Raw genomic sequence first — 14,814 nt, 5'->3', positions numbered from 1 at the left:
TGTAAGTAGTTTTGCCGGCATTGAGTCATGTGACCTACTGGAATTAGGGGTGCATTCCAAATCACGCATGAAGCGCATAGAATGTACAGTTTATGTCACATTTATTATAGAATTTAAGTGCTTACTGCGCGCATATGCGTGACTCGGAACGCACCCTAGTATAGCGCGGGAAAAGAAATGCACGTTCACTATGTTTAATGTTTACAAGTAGTGACAAGCAAGAACCTACGAATGACACGTGTTTTTTCTTGGTGAAAGTCTACATACAAACTAAGTGAAGTTTACATTTTAACTTTTTATCACTTGTTAAAGTTTAAACGCATTAATGGCTGCGATTACCTACCGGATGTATTGAATGATTAGTGATTTAAAAGGTTAAATTCATTTCATCAATGGAGGGATAATTGTAAAAGGATATTGAAATCATAAATTTTTCGAATAACTGAAGGAGAATGGATATTTCATACAAGAAGGTATCTTTCGTAAAACAATTAATTATTTTATTTAAATTATTCTTTGAACCAAATGAATTAGTTTTCATACTTTTGCTGCCTTTTAGACTATAAGCAATACAACAAGAGGTCAGTCTCAGAAAACAAATTCCTCATTTTTATTGGAATCAGTTAAAACAGATAAGAATGTTGATAATTCCAAAAGTGTGATAGAACTGATAAAGAAACGTAAAAGTAAGGAGGATGTAGAGAACCCTCAGCAGGTGCTTAAAATGGCAAAATTTGAAAACACTGTATCGCTATCAGATAAAGATAGTGTATCCCAAGAAAGTTTAGGAATAGGTAGCATTGATGAAACTTCAACAACAGAGTTCAGTTCCAATGAGACTGATTTCTTTTTTGATGATGATTGGGATACTCCAGAGGGTCCTGAGCTGGATCTCAGCTTCCTACAGCGTTGCAAGGTTTCTGCAGTGGAGTCAGATAATAATTCATTAGTTCTGACTGTGCGTGAATCTATTGGTAGCTCTGTTTCTACAGTTATTCTTAAGTGGCCGTGGTAATTAAATTATTACTAATCAAATTTTTGCTAATCAAATTATATTCTAATTAAAATCATTTCTAGGGCCAGTTTAAACATTGAGAAAAATGATACTATTGTTGTAAAAGCTAATAAGAAGTTAGGCAAATGGCTTGTTGATCACCATAATGGATATGTCATTATACAGCCAGATATTCTTATAGCTAGCACAACTATTACCTGCAGCTTTTTCTGTAACAGAAAAGCAGTATTGGGTGAGATATTTAAACGAATAAATAATTTACCATCTGAGAATGTTGCTAGTGGCAGTAGAATTATGATCATAGGTAGCATTGTTCATGAAGTCCTTCAGAAAGTAAGTATTCCCTAAATCAAATCATTTTATTTCAATAAAAATAATTTTATTATTTTTTTAGAGTATTAAACAAAAGGTTAACAAAATTAATAACATAAGTCTGATAATGAAGAAAGTTTTAAAATCACCAGATGTGATCAAGACATTATACGCTAATAATATTGACATAGATTCCTTTAAAGAAGAAATTGCTGCTTTTATCCCAAAGATTCACCAATTTATTCAGCACTACATGGAGGGACAGAAAAGCTTAGAAATAAGTAAAAGTTCAAATAATTACCAAGGAAAAATTCAGAAAGTACATGATATAGAAGAAAGTGTATGGTTACCACGGATGGGATTAAAAGGAAATATTGATTTGAGTGTGGAGATTGCAAATTCAGGATTAAAAGGAAAAATTGTGCCTCTAGAGGTGAAAACTGGATACCCATCATTTTCTATTGAGCATAGGGCACAAGTTATTTTATACTCTATGATGATGAGTGAAATGAAGGATGAAATTGATAGCGGTCTTCTGTTATACCTCAAGAATAATGCAATGCAAGAAATTCGTCATACTCGTAATGAGAAAAGGGACTTGGTCACAACAAGGAACAATTTGGCACATTTTATATCTAAGTTGCAAAAGCCCCAAATAGACGAGAATAATGTCTGGAAATCATTGGACTTGCCTGATCCAATTAATCATAGAAACGCCTGTAACTCATGTTCCTACAAAACTATTTGTTGTTCTCTTTTAACTAAAGAAAATAAGAATCTACCACCTGAACATCCGATAGTAGAATTAAGCCAAGAAATTCTCGAGGACATTAAACCTCATCACATTGATTATGTTATCAAGTGGATTGCTTTATTGCAGTTGGAAAATATAGCTGAAAATCAGGACAATGCGATGAAAGATTTGTGGACTAAGTGTGCTGAAGAAAGGTAAGTTAAAAAGTAAACAGAATAAAGTAAGATGTTAATTTCTCAATTAATTTTCAGAGAAAAAAGAGGTAACTGTTTATCTTATTTAAAAGTTGTCGAAACAGTCGCAATAGAGGACGACCATTTTAAAACGATATTTGCCCGAAAAGGCATAGTCAGGTCTGCCCTCTCTTTCGAAAAATTTGAAAATTTATACGTTGCAGTAAGTACAGAGGATCGTGTACACATTTCCGCTGGCCACGTAGTATCCGTTACTGACAAATTAATAACAGTTATGCTGAATAGGTGAGTAAAATAATGTTAATCGTAAAATAAAGTTAAACCACTAATAAAACCATTATTAAAAATGATTATATTTTTAGAGATATAACTAAACGATATGACAACACGTATCACATAGATAAATATCCGTTTGGAGTGAATGTTAGTAATTTTGCTAATATTGCTGGATTATTATTTAACGAACCCAAGTTTTCCCGAATACGTCAAATCGTTATTGATAAGTACGTAAGTGTAAAATTACTTCATCAGTATTGCATATTAAAGTCTTATATTTTAGAAAACCAGCAACTTTTGCACCATTAAAACAGTCTGTGGTTCTTAGTTCGGCCAAGTTTTTAACCCAGTTAAATGAAAATCAGCGGAAAGCTGTCTTGAAAGCATTGTCGGCAAATGAATATTTATTAATAAAGGGAATGCCTGGCACCGGAAAAACTGAAACAATAATAGCGTTAATTGAAGTATTGAAATCAATGGGTCAATCGATATTGATAACTGCTCATACTCATAGCGCAGTGGATAACGTTTTGTTAAAACTGTTAAATAATAACATTGATTTTCTGAGATTGGGATCTTCGAGTGCTTGTAGCCAAGAAATGACAGGAAAATACGAGGAATCGCTAATAGCATCCTGTGATACACCAGAAAAGTTGAACGAGGCTTACATGAGTAAAAATATCGTAGGAATGACTTGCCAGGGTTGTGGTACTCACGTGTTGCTTCAGAAAAGGACCTTCGACGTTTGTATCGTCGACGAGAGTACACAGGTACTGCAACCAACGGTACTTCGTCCTTTGTACAGTGCTAAAAAGTTCATCCTGGTAGGGGATCCGAAACAATTACCTCCAATTGCAAGAAGCGATATAGCCAGGTATCTAAAGTTTATTGCACTTTCAACAATTGTATGTATTGTTCTTCCAATTTTATTTAATTTAAATTTGTATTTAGGAATTACTGTGTTAACGAATCCTTATTTGCAAGATTGGACCAACCTGATAATACAGTGTCTTTAACCCTTCAGTACAGAATGAATAAAATTATCATGGACCTTGCAAATAAATTGACTTATAACAATAAATTGGTTTGCGGTAATTCCAATGTGGAAAAAGCTACTTTTATTGACGATTATGTCAAACCGGGAAACTTTGAGGTAAATTACATTTATATAAAACAAGTTAGTTATTAGATTGGAGTTTATGTTCCTTTTGTTAATCTAGATTTCTGAATATTGTGAAAAATGGGCAGCTAAAATAGTCTCGGCTAAATTAGAAGATTCGGTTATATTAGTAAATACTGGCTCTACGTTTGATTTGAAAGCAGAGTACGACGAAAAGAACCAATTCTCCTTGCATGAAAGAGTAAATTCTAATGTTCTCGAGGCTGCTTTGGTGATGTATTTAGTCAACACGTTCATTCAGGTATTTGTCATATTATTTTAATTAATTTTTAGAGTAAGTTAATTAATTATATAATTTTCAGATGGGAGTGGAGGCCAATAGCATTGGAATCATAACTCCTTATGTGTGTCAAGCGGAGTTACTGAAGAAGTTCATCCGTGAGAAAATAGAAGTAAGCACGGTTGATAAATATCAAGGTCGAGATAAGGATATTATTTTATACTCGTGCGGAAAGACTGGTGACAATAAAAAAGAAGTCGTTCGTGAGTACGAAATTCTCGAGGACCATCAAAGACTGACCGTTGCAATTACCAGGGCAAAAATGAAACTTATTATTATTTCGGACGTTAACATTTTATCAGTTTATAAACCATTCAAAAAACTGTTCAATTCTATTAAGGACGACAATATTGTCAATTTGATAAGTGGTGAGGATGATTTTTCTTGGAATGCTTTGTCTGCACGTTGTAATATTTAATTTGCTTTTGCTTTTTTAAACATTTAATATTTATTTTCTGTGTTTATTTACTTGTGCCATGAAAAATTACCAAACTGAAGATAGTATTATATATCGTTTAATTGATCTATTTCTGTGAGATTTTTTTATAAATGTACCCATTGTACCTAATTGATGAGGACAATGGCATATTAAGTGAAATATTGACGTAAACGTAGTTCAAGATACAAAAACGAAGTGTATAAGCATAATAATTTTCACCATTTACACTTGCGTGTTTCTTCCATTACGATTACATTTATATCTGCTAGGTCACTTCGTCTGCTATCGACTTAGGTACAAATTTAAATAAGAATGTGTGTTCTACCTGCTTCACAATATCCTTTTTATTAGTTTATAAATAGAGTCTAGAACTTCAAGTTTAAAAATTTTTTAACGATATTGCACGGGATATTGTTCAAGCTACTATTCAAACCACTTCTGTCGACCAAATACTTTGAAAATGTTGATTGACTAGCGGTTTCAGTGTCTTACTGAAAGATGGCGCCACCGTATTTTGTAAAAAATTCTTTTAAATTTTGCTTTAAACAACTAAAATAAACATTTCTAAAAAAAACCTACCAGATTGATGACTGCTTCATTACATGAAATCTATATCTTATAATCAATTAAATAAATAATCGATAATGATAATTAAATTATTTAAGGCAAGAGGAGAGTGAGCGGAGTTAATGAGTCTTGTTTACTTTGTGTTTTTTTCTCTTTTCCTTTTATTTGACGGGTTTTAATTAAATTACCATGATCTTCTCGGATGTTTTATAATTATATTTTGCATCGTAAGTCAGTCAAATATGTTACGGCTAAAAACTAGAGAGTCGTAGAAACATTGTTACATTTAACATTATATACAGCTTCCGGTTGAAAATTATGAATGAAATTTTTGTCGTTCGCCTTTATAAAGACAGTTTGAAATGTCTCGCTGGTTGAAAGTAATAAAGAACACGCCCAAAATCCCAAGTAAAACGAATTTATGAGATAGAAATATTTATAGGCGGGTTTACCGTATCTCCCGCGTGCGTCATGCAGGAGTAGGAAGTAAAAATAAAAGAATTAGATCAGAAAACAAAAAAAAAAAAATAAGAGAAAGAAGAGAATATGATGAAAATGAACAGAAAAAGAGGGGAGAGAAGCAGCACTATTTACAAGTTTACCCGCCACGAAACAACAGATAAAAAATATCTCGTCAACATAATAGAATAATAATGTATGTATATATATATATTTATAATCTTCCTAAGAGAGAATTTCTTCGCTCTCGTGGCTAACAATAAATGTATCGAAGACGCCCAGGATCCTTCTTAGCCTCGTATAATATATCTACATATTAAAGTCCTAATCAGCGCGTTATTAGACATCAATTATACAATTCTCGCGGATTTACACGCAAAAGGCTGTCGCTGACTCGACGCTATTTAGCTACACCACAGTACTCCTCTCGAGGTCCTCAGACAGATGGAAACTGTTTTGGTGGCTTGAGAAAAGTTTTGGTCCTCGGCGAGGTGGACGAAAGACGCAGCGTCTACGGGCGCAAAAACAAGGAAGGAAACTGAACGACGACGCTGATGCGCGAACAACAAATATTAACCGTTACGATTGCACTGAAATGTTCATGCGAATAAACATCACAAGCTCCCTTCCAGTTAGTGTTGCCAGAAACGGGTACTTCCTGACATTCGCTGTGACCCCTATTCCCCATGTCATTATGAGTTTACGAATTATCTTTGGGATGTGCAACGTACCAGTTTCTGGCAACAACGTTTTCTACTATGGAGGATGATCATGGGAAAACGACAATGAAACTTCCACGATCACCACGGTTTTCGGAGAAAGCTGGAAGAGAGAAGAAAAAGGAATCGCAAAAATTCTACGCTAATTAAGTGGGCATCGCCGTCTCCAGCGGTCGTTGGAGGAACAACGGTCGAGGTCAACAACCTCGCGAGCCTGGATAACATCGAAGAGGACGCGGCGATCGGTGGAAGACGATGATACCGCAACGCAAGGAACACCTTGGGCCAGTCCGTAGCTCATCAACAGGAGTGTGGGGTGAAGAGGTTAAATCAGGATAATTTCAGCAGTGAGCCAAGGAGGGCCCTGATATGCACGTTGGAACTTTGGATAGATTTAAGTACACCTGGTTCCCGACTCCTCCGTTACACTAGGAAGCCGAGCTGTACCAGTTATTAGTGGCCGCCGCGGCCGCAGCTTTGTTCCCGGGATGATAGAGGTGAAAACCAGCAGCGCCAGCTGCTGGATGATGATAGAACTGCGGCTGCTCGGCCAAGCTTGCGGAATACGCCGCGGCGGCGTCGAGGGCGCTGGGGTGCACCGCAGCAGAGTAAACCTGAGGTTTCAACGGCAAAGGTTGCGCAGGTTCGTATTGGTGGCGTAACGGTTCCGGATAAACGGATGATTCGTAATTAGCGACGACGTTGGAGTGAAGCTGCTGCTGTTGCTTGTCCCTGGGGGAAACTGACGAGGGTGGTGTGATGGCCGAATGGTAATCCACCGCGTAGCCACCTGGGGCGGAGTAGGAAGAGACCAAACTGGTGAAGGCGTCGGTGCTGGAATTCTTCTGGTTATGTCCTAACATGTACTGATGCTCCACGTATCCACTGGAACCTTCCGAGCCAGGTGGAGTCGGAAGTGGGCCAGCTTGCACTCCTTCGTAGTAAGTCCCACCGGAAGTGGTAGTTCTCGTGCCACTGCCTGAAGCAATCCCGTGAACGTTCGCACGAATCACGCTCTCCCTATTCGCGTATAGTTGACGCAGAAGCGCCGAGGCTGGTAGTGGCGCTGCAGTCGACTGCTGAGGACTCAAGTGGCCAAGATGGTGGTGGGCGCCAATCCATTGTATGGTGCTGCGTTGTTGTTGCTGCTTCAGCAGAGCGTCGGTGCTGAAATCGGTGGGCTGCTGCAGCGCTGGTGGACTGGATTTGTTCAAGGACGAAACCGGAAGATGCTTCGACATAGCCTGTTCGAGGTCCTTCACGGAAGTGGCTGTTTCAGTTGCAACTTCTGGTCTCTCGTGCCTCCTCGGTTTGGGACTCGAGGTTCTGAGCACTTGCTCACCAGATATCGAGTGGTTCGAGGAGGCTGGACTCAAAGCGTGACTCCTGGTGATTTTTGCAGCTGTTTCCTCGTCCTCTTCGTCCTCGTCGTCGGTGCTGCTATCGTCCTCGTGGATTTTTCTCTTACCGTGGCATTTCACCACGAGAGAATTCATACTGGAAACGGAAGCCTGTGGCTCCTGTTGTAGTTGAGCCATGTTGTCTCGATGTCTGTTACCCTGGGGCTCGCTCTCCGAGCTCCTGGTGTCCTCGCGTTCCTCGGGTGGTGATTTGTGCGAATTGTCTTGGTGCTGGTTCGTCGAGCCACCGGTGCTTCTACCCTCTGCCAAAGAAAAACAGGCGCACCAATTTCAGTTTTGTTTCTACTCGGTTTTTGTTTTGTTCTTTTCCGGTTCTCTTAGCCCTAGGAGATTAATGTACCTCCTCTGTCGGCGTCCGGTGATCCGTTCTCCGGGTCGTTACCCGCGGCGTCCTCGCGTTTCACACCGGGAACGCCCTCGTCCAGCTGGCAGCAGTCCATTATCAAATTCTCGTACTCGCGACCACTGCAATTAATATTTCTATCAGTGTCATTCTTACGTTGCTGTACTTCATTACTGTTTTACAAGGTGTACTACTTGACCCTTGAACTACACATTTTCGATACGAGACATGCCTTGGGCAATGAATAAATTTGAACAATGTGCCAATTGTTACTAGCTGTTAGATCGTAATCAATTGTATTGACAAAAAGTTATTTATTTATTTATGTAACCTGTATTGTGTTAGTAGATAAGTCGAAATGTTCTGAATTTTCCTTTTAAAAACTTTATATTTCGCGTAAAGCTTTTACCCAAATCATCCAAGTACAAAGTGTAGTTCATTGGTTAAGTCGCCTCAGATTGTAGACGTACAAATTCATTTATTTCCGTGATTATAATAAGGGGTATCATTTTTTGACGTGAGACATTTTTGGAATTCTTTTCCATTCACATTCAAATAGGTATAATAGAAAAAATTATATGCCTTACATCCAAAGAGATAAATGAATTTTTGCGTCTACGTTCTAAGACGAATAAATGTATATATCTTTCAGAAAGTCGTTTAGGGTAAGAGCATACAAGCGTTTGATTTTCGGTTGATGAGAGAGGGTTTTAAATGTAAATATTTATATTTATTAACCAGAGAAAATCGTTAATAGAATTACGTGATTTGATGACTAATAAAAAACCATAAGTAACAAATTTAAATTAGTGCATGCAGTATATTCAGACTGTGTTAGTCAGACGTGCTTTAAATTAGAATACAGCAAAATTGTACTATGTAATTGCATGGTTAATTATGTCATCCACAAACAATAAAAAATAAAATACTTTAATATTATAATTGTACCTAATACGATTTTATCACCTAAATTCGTTTTGTATTTGTTTACAACTAATTATTTTGATTTTTCATTTTTATATTTATCGGGATCCATTTTATTCATAAAAAAGTGCTCTATAAATGAACTATTTTAATTACCTGAAAACGTAGTAAATGTGTTTAAAAATCCGTCATTTGGAAAAAAAAGTAAAATAATAATTTTCAATTGATTTTCTGTAGTTGATTTAAAAAAGAGGAAGATATTTAATTTGAAGACTACTTCGACGACTAAACAGGCTCGTCAAAAAATTAAAATAAAACCAAAAATGAAAATTTGTCAATAAAATAATTAATTGCATAAAGAAAAAGAATATAAGTCATAAGACTGCATCAGGTGCCAATATACAAGTCACATGTTTCATTTTCTATTGTTTGGAAACCTTTGAATATTTCATCAATGATTATCAAATTACATAACAATATTTTCTTCCTATCAAATACACTAAGTGTCTGACTAATACGGTCTGAATATACTGCAAAACCATCCAACCCCTCTGCATCCCGGATCATAGCTTCGACACCGAAGTGCTCTTTTGCCCCAGTGACAACTTTTATCAGTCTATCCAATTACCTTATAACGTAATTAACGCAGATTATATTTTGTTCCTCAGCATTTTTGGAGTTGCAGACGACTGTCGCACAGGTCTGCAACCACGTGTACCCTCCACTCTTGTTCATCAAACGGTAATAGTGCGTCAATACTTGACCCTTTTGAATAACTATTTGCAGAAAAAAAAAAATCAAATCATTTTTGTAATCTTCCTTTTAAAAACAGATTTAATCTGAGAATGATCATAAAGGAGTACTAACGATCCACGTGGGATTTTCTCAATCTATTGGCATCCTCTCCATGGCACAAGGTATACAAATTTTTTCCAGTCAGTTCGTCAGCTGTATAGTCCAGCAAATCGGATACTCTGAAACGTGGAAAAAATTATAAAACTTTTTAACATGTAACGTTTGTTTTTTTCAGGAGATTGAGAATATTTTAATGAGAATATTCACTTTGGCTCGCAGTGTGCTATCCGGAAGTCGAAATTGATCCTCGTGACGAACATGTCAGTCTCCAGACGAATCTCATGGGCGCTCGGTGGCAACAGTGCAATGGCCAGGCCGATCATTCCCATGAGTGGTGGTGCAGCTTTTCTCGAATGACTAAATGTGTATTGTGGTCTCAATCGACACAGCAATAGCATCACCTGACGAGAATTTAAATTTTATTACTCTGCTCGTTACTCGATATTGTAAAGCTTGTTTTATAGAGATATAACTATTGCAAGTTTATGGAAAGAATGATTAATTTATTACCAAAAACATAGTTTTCAAAGTCTCTGAAATTTAATATTTATTCTATATCTTCCTGAACGAGAATTACGTTCTTAATTTAATCTTTAATATTATCAAACATATTAAGATTTGTCATTGCAATTAGAAATTTATTTAGTGTTTGATGGTTTAATTAATTTCTATTGGGGTCTAACTCCAAAGTGCCTCTAGTGGCCATTAGTTAAACTATTTCTTTCCTGAAAAGTCAATTGGAGTATTTGGAGTTACAGCTCACGCGTAAAAAATTTCTCGTAGAAGGAGTTGTACTTGCAAATCGGCATACTTCTTCGGTCGTAAGAAACATTTCATACACTATATTGTTAATATTTATTTAAACTTGTATTAAACAACACGTGGTATCTTTCAGGATTGCACCGGACATATTGGTTTTGGCCCCCGGCAGTTCAGATCTTAATACTTTTGTAATTAATACTAGCAAATTTTTGTCTTTATCTGATCTTATCTGAGAGCCTATTCAAAAAAATCTATGCATTATAAACAGTATTTTGGATACTTGGAAGTGTTCATAGAACTAGACTTGCTATAGTTTTCGTTATATCTGCAAATCAAGTTAAAATCAAATAAAAATCCTGAGTAATTACCCTGTAACCAGACGACTTGAAGTGGCATCCTCTTTTCGTCAGGGTCGATTTCATCCTAACGCAAAAAGCCCTATCAAAGCCTTTGTATAATCCAGTGGCTGACAGGGACATGACTGATGACACTGAAGAGGAATAGAAGATCATTCAAACTGTTGGTATTTATTTTAGAAAATTTTGTTGAGTAAGAGAGACATGGGTCTTTCATATAAGTCTGTAGCGAGGTAAATTTGAGAGATCAGGACCAGGAGAGAAATCGAAAGAGGGGGGGCGGGGGGGGGGGGGGGGGTACGTGGACGTGATTGCGATGGTGGAATAACAATTGGAAGATGGTGGCTGCTGGCTGGGTAAAAGAGAGAAAGAGAGAAGAGGAGGGGGGGGGGGGGGGTTGCTTCGATACAAAAGGAGAAACCGAAGGACTTTCCATCCCCGTCACGGTTTCCTCTCGTTTGTGGAGGTGAGCCACGTGAGCCCACGTGACCCAACGTGATAAGCTGGACGAGCACGTCCGCACATCCAGGTCTCTCTCTTTCTCTCTCTTTACAGCTCTCCTAGCCATCCTCCTCGACTACACGTCCTCTTCCAAGGTCAATGAAATTTCCCCACACGCACAGCCCAATACAGTCACACCTGATCCAATTTCGTCGGCGAGCCGCCATCTTTTTTTTTATCGTTGCTTTAAAGCGGTAGGTCAAGAAGGGTTGGGAGGGATGAAGCATGCTAGACGAAAGTGGCAGGGTCAAAGGTTACCGTCGGGATTGGCAGTAGAGGACGCGCCGTGTTCCTCGGAGGCGGCGCTGCTCGGCGACGCAAGACCGGAACTGGAGGAATGTGGACCGGAAGTGCTGCTGCTGGATGACGTCAGACCCAGGCCCAGCTGCTCGGCTACCTCGGCGTGATCCTGCTGGTGCACGTAGTCAAACACGCTTGATCCTGTCATCTCCACCTAAAATAATTTCAGGATCAATAAACTCTTTTGCCCCGTAATTATTGTCATTATTATTATTATCACCCCATCGTCATCGGTACCATCATAATTAATGTTCGTACACCCTTTATTATTATTATTATTATTACACCTCTGAAAGGAAAGAGGCAACCAGGAAGAAAATAGAAGTTTCCATAGGATTTCAACTTGGTGAATGGTCGAGTCTGGATGGTGTACGTGTCTTGCATGTGCGCGTGTGTGCGTGGACGTTTTAACGTTCGTGCGAGGTGAGGAATTGGTCGAGTCGGAGGTATCGATTATGGGGGCGGCGCTGGAGGATGGGAATACGAGTCGCGAGTGTAATTTTAATGGGCCGACGATCGAGTCGAGTTTCATTCGCCATTTTTATTCCGTCGGCACCAGCCCGGCTTCTGTATGCGTGCCTGTACGTGTGACGCGATCCTCGTCCAGGAAGTAGTCTGGAGGAAGGCCATACAACGCTGCTCGCTCGTACGTATATGGATAAACGTTTATATATACATATATATATATATATATATAACAGTTCGTTACTCAATGATTTCTCACGGGTCTCGAATGTTTAATAGGCACCTATATACCCTCGCCAAGCTGGAATTTAGCTCGTTTCACCCGAATCCCTAGACCGGAAGTCGCAATGATAAAACCGGAAGTCCTCCGGTACCAGCGCGCGAGAATTCCTTCGGAAACTTTTCTCCCTCCGTGATAAAACCACCCCTTATTTATGGGTTGTGCAATTTTCAACGCGAGTTTGAGGAATGCTGCATTTTTGCGAGAAGATGCAGTTTCCGGGTGGAAGGCCGGTGCTGGTGGTGGTGGAAGATGGATATGATAGAGAGACGGAGAAAGAGGATTCTGGCAGCCATAATGGTGGAAATAGCGTCGGTGTTCCCGAATAACGAAACGCCCTATCGATTGCTGGGAGTCACCGGGAGATTCTGGGACCAGGAGAACACATAGCCACCTCCTTCCGCCATTTTCTCTTTCAATTTCGCATCCTCACCCACCCTTGTCTTTTGGATGCGTTATCTTTATATACTCTCCACCCTTTGATACAACTGCAACTTTTATTTTCTTTGGATTTTTTATTGTCAGTAGTTCGTCAAGAATTTTGTTTTCAACATCGGGTCCTCATTGTTCGTAGTTCATTACCAGGAACATCTCGACATTTTACACTTCCTTGTATAATAGTCTTGTACAGTTTCCACTCTTTTACACATTTCCCACTTCCTATTTCCAGCATTCAGCTGGTAATATTTTTCCAGAATGAAGTTCTGTTTTTCTTCATCTGTTTTCAGGAACCTCTATACTTCTTTTTGTACTTCCGGTTTAGTCTTGTATACTCTTCACTCATTAACACAATTTACACCTATTTTTTTTTTTAATTTTTCAATTTCAGTATTCAGTTTAAAATTTTGTCCTTTGTGAGGAATTTCAAGCGAGATTCGTTCACAGAAACATCTTCCTCTCACCTCTTCTAAAAGTCTTACGTAAACTCTGCATCCCTTAGAACAACCCTCGCACCTATTTTCTTACGATTTTTCGAGTTTAATATCGAGACAAAAATTTTACTGCAACATGCGGAACTCTTTCTTCAAGATCAGTTCCAAAAACTTCTCCCCACCCCTTTCCACCCCCTACCACATTAACTTTTCAACGACTGACACAATTTCACCACCAACATTCTTATAAATTTTCATTATCAATATTCGGTAAGCTACTTTATTTCAACACGAAGAACTCTTTATTCGCAAAGTTAGTTTTCAGGATCATCCTCATTCTCCAGCTACTTTTGCATCAGTTTTATGTATCTCCACCCCCATTTTCTTTTGATTTTTCATTTTCAGTATTCAGACAACAATTTTATTCCAGCACGAGGAGCTCTTTGTCCGAGGTCCGTTTCCAGGAACCTTGCCACCCCACCCCTCTTTCTCACCACCAAGAGGTTCCCTTATTTTCAGCAACCCCTGGTACGACTTTTGCCTCGACTCTGACATTTACCGAGACTTCTATCTCGGTGTTTCCTCCCCCTGCTCCTCTCCACCTTCGGTTTTCCCGATGGTCCCCCCTCCCTCCCTTACCTACAGCCAGTTTCGTGCAGCAGCAGCAGCAGCAGCAGCGAGGAGGGCATTAGGAATGGCGAACACGGTTTCGTGCGGAGGCTACGTGAGTCGCATGCGACCACCCTCACCCCCCACGAATCCTCATCCTCCCCCTTCCCTTGCTCCCTCCCCCTCCTCCGCACCACTGCCAGCCAGCATGGCCGCCAGTAACTCTACCTTCTCCTTCTCACACACACACCCGCACACAAACACAGCTACAACCACACACTTTATCTATCCATCCATCTATCCATCCTACCATCTCTCATCCCCTCCACTTTTCCAACTTACAACCCCTTTGGCAACCCCCCGTCCCTCCCCACTCCTCGCCTCACTTCCGGTCAACCTAGCTCCATCCACGATTATTTTGCCAATTCTCCAGTACCAAACTCTTCGACTCTGGCTCACCTGAGATAGCCCGAGGTAGATGCAGACGGTCTCCGATATGTACAGGAACCTCCCATCAGCAGCCACTGCCATTGCGAACCCGTCCAAAGACTGAAACAAAATTTGTGTTCACCGATTATTCTCGATTCTCTCGTGGACCCATTCGACATATTCCTGTAATATCTATACCTGCAACATGTGAGTACCCATGTGTACCTCGAAGTGCTCAACCGCCGCGCTGGCCGCTGACCTCACGCGGTTCGCACCTGTAACAAAAAGGGGCGGGTTTAACGCTAAAGGCTCTCGCTAAAATTACCAAATTTCAAAATGTTCAAAAGTTACATGTTTTCTCTTCCCTGAAAAAACTGTCGAAGGGTAGTTGGACATTTTTGTGGATGGTGCGTGTGAATTCGACATGGAAATTTTGCTAAAGCAGAAGAGGGGGAGGGGTGAGGGTTACGGATGAAAGGGAACGGGGGTGCGTGTCGGGGAA

At 39.4% G+C, this 14,814-nt stretch overlaps 2 protein-coding genes and 1 long non-coding RNA gene across 6 annotated transcripts in view; 2 read left to right on the top strand and 1 right to left on the bottom strand.

Moving 5' to 3' along the window:
• Positions 1–279: 279 nt before the first annotated feature.
• Positions 280–4,984, top strand: Dna2 (DNA replication helicase/nuclease 2). 2 transcript variants are annotated; one of them, XM_066735084.1, is made up of 10 exons: positions 280–473; positions 560–1,011; positions 1,078–1,348; positions 1,410–2,275; positions 2,333–2,560; positions 2,638–2,778; positions 2,880–3,425; positions 3,503–3,704; positions 3,772–3,972; positions 4,034–4,984. In XM_066735084.1, exons 1-10 carry the CDS (start codon positions 453–455, stop codon positions 4,427–4,429), a joined length of 3,324 nt encoding a protein of 1,107 aa, XP_066591181.1. In that variant the 5' UTR covers positions 280–452; the 3' UTR covers positions 4,430–4,984. The 2 variants fall into 2 exon arrangements, with proteins under 2 accessions (XP_066591181.1, XP_066591180.1); XM_066735083.1 differs by having other exon boundaries at positions 2,835–3,425.
• A 181-nt stretch (positions 4,985–5,165) lies between these two features.
• The window catches only part of trh (trachealess), a 77,169-nt gene continuing 67,520 nt past the window's right edge, over positions 5,166–14,814 (bottom strand). For all 3 annotated transcript variants that reach the window (XM_066735339.1, XM_066735337.1, XM_066735340.1), the window contains 9 exons: positions 14,511–14,587; positions 14,343–14,432; positions 11,616–11,811; positions 10,869–10,990; positions 9,946–10,139; positions 9,751–9,857; positions 9,512–9,659; positions 7,957–8,081; positions 5,166–7,858 (listed from right to left, as the gene is read on the bottom strand). In XM_066735339.1, coding sequence (XP_066591436.1) covers positions 6,624–7,858; positions 7,957–8,081; positions 9,512–9,659; positions 9,751–9,857; positions 9,946–10,139; positions 10,869–10,990; positions 11,616–11,811; positions 14,343–14,432; positions 14,511–14,587 — 2,294 coding nt within the window. In that variant the 3' untranslated portion in view covers positions 5,166–6,623. The remainder of the gene's footprint in view (positions 7,859–7,956; positions 8,082–9,511; positions 9,660–9,750; positions 9,858–9,945; positions 10,140–10,868; positions 10,991–11,615; positions 11,812–14,342; positions 14,433–14,510; positions 14,588–14,814) is intronic.
• On the top strand, positions 7,945–10,052 carry LOC136778482 (uncharacterized). The gene is made up of 4 exons (XR_010823431.1): positions 7,945–8,144; positions 9,552–9,624; positions 9,716–9,800; positions 9,914–10,052. It is a non-coding gene; the product is annotated as an uncharacterized lncRNA (long non-coding RNA).

This window comes from Prorops nasuta, unplaced genomic scaffold (assembly GCF_024137725.1).
Source record: "Prorops nasuta isolate Cenicafe-Biocafe unplaced genomic scaffold, Cenicafe_Pnas_1.2 PNAS00014, whole genome shotgun sequence".
Lineage (NCBI taxonomy): Eukaryota > Metazoa > Arthropoda > Insecta > Hymenoptera > Bethylidae > Prorops > Prorops nasuta.
The sequence above is the reverse complement of the archived record's forward strand: the minus strand, read 5'-3'. Positions and strand labels throughout refer to the sequence as shown.

Excerpts from the sequence above, each read along its gene's own strand:
- Dna2 (XM_066735083.1), top strand. The coding sequence starts at position 453 with ATGGATATTTCATACAAGAAG. Across the intron at positions 474-559 it reads TGGATATTTCATACAAGAAG|ACTATAAGCAATACAACAAG; the intron begins GTATCTTTCGTA and ends GCTGCCTTTTAG. Across the intron at positions 3,705-3,771 it reads TCAAACCGGGAAACTTTGAG|ATTTCTGAATATTGTGAAAA; the intron begins GTAAATTACATT and ends TTGTTAATCTAG.